Here is a 601-nt window from a genome sequence, read left to right as displayed (position 1 = left end):
TGCCCAAAGTGGAGATTTTACGCAGCGCGATAACTTACATCGAGAAACTTCAGGACCTGTTGCATACGCTGGATGAGCAAGAACAGAACTCTGACAGTGACCCTTACACATACAACGTGAAAGAAAACCATGTAAGAACATAATAGATCCATGCGCTCTGACAGCAGCTGGATCCACGTGGTGCCATTTGCAACTAAAAATTATCAATATTTATTATGTGCTAAAATTTATTAAATAAGAGCAGTATTAATGCTTTCCATCACGATTGCCTGTTCAGGTGACTCCCAATGAGTATCACTGGAAAAAGACCTGCCAAAACTGGCAGGGGATTCCAGATCATTCCAACTCCCAGATGGCCGGTCACCGAGAAGGTTGGTACAGAGAAACAACGTTTTAAGTTATAACATAGAGGTGTTTAATCGTTAAGGAGTATAGTTGCTGTCTGTTAATGTTTCATGCGTTGGTAATGTGCGTAATGGTCTGCGCGTAGTTGTCTGTGCGCTTTTACTTGCGCGTAATTTTGCATGATTGTGCCTTACAAAGACAAAGCGCAGCTACTACACTATGATCTGCCCCGTGACAACTTCGTGTTGGCTTAACC

The 601-nt window shown here is 42.8% G+C and overlaps 1 protein-coding gene across 1 annotated transcript in view; it reads left to right on the top strand.

Moving 5' to 3' along the window:
* Window positions 1-371, top strand: part of LOC107578823 (myogenic factor 6-like) — a gene marked incomplete at its 3' end in the record, with an annotated part of 779 nt that extends 408 nt beyond the window's left edge. Inside the window, 2 exon segments of the mRNA XM_016264734.1 lie at window positions 1-131; window positions 278-371. The exon segment at window positions 1-131 is cut by the window's left edge and continues 10 nt beyond it. Of these exon segments, the coding sequence (XP_016120220.1) occupies window positions 1-131; window positions 278-371 (225 nt within the window).
* Window positions 372-601: the final 230 nt, after the last annotated feature.

The sequence above is a fragment of the Sinocyclocheilus grahami genome, unplaced genomic scaffold (assembly GCF_001515645.1).
Source record: "Sinocyclocheilus grahami isolate Dianchi unplaced genomic scaffold, SAMN03320097.WGS_v1.1 scaffold12177.1, whole genome shotgun sequence".
Lineage (NCBI taxonomy): Eukaryota > Metazoa > Chordata > Actinopteri > Cypriniformes > Cyprinidae > Sinocyclocheilus > Sinocyclocheilus grahami.
Note: the sequence above shows the minus strand (reverse complement) of the source record. Positions and strands in the feature narration are given on the sequence as shown.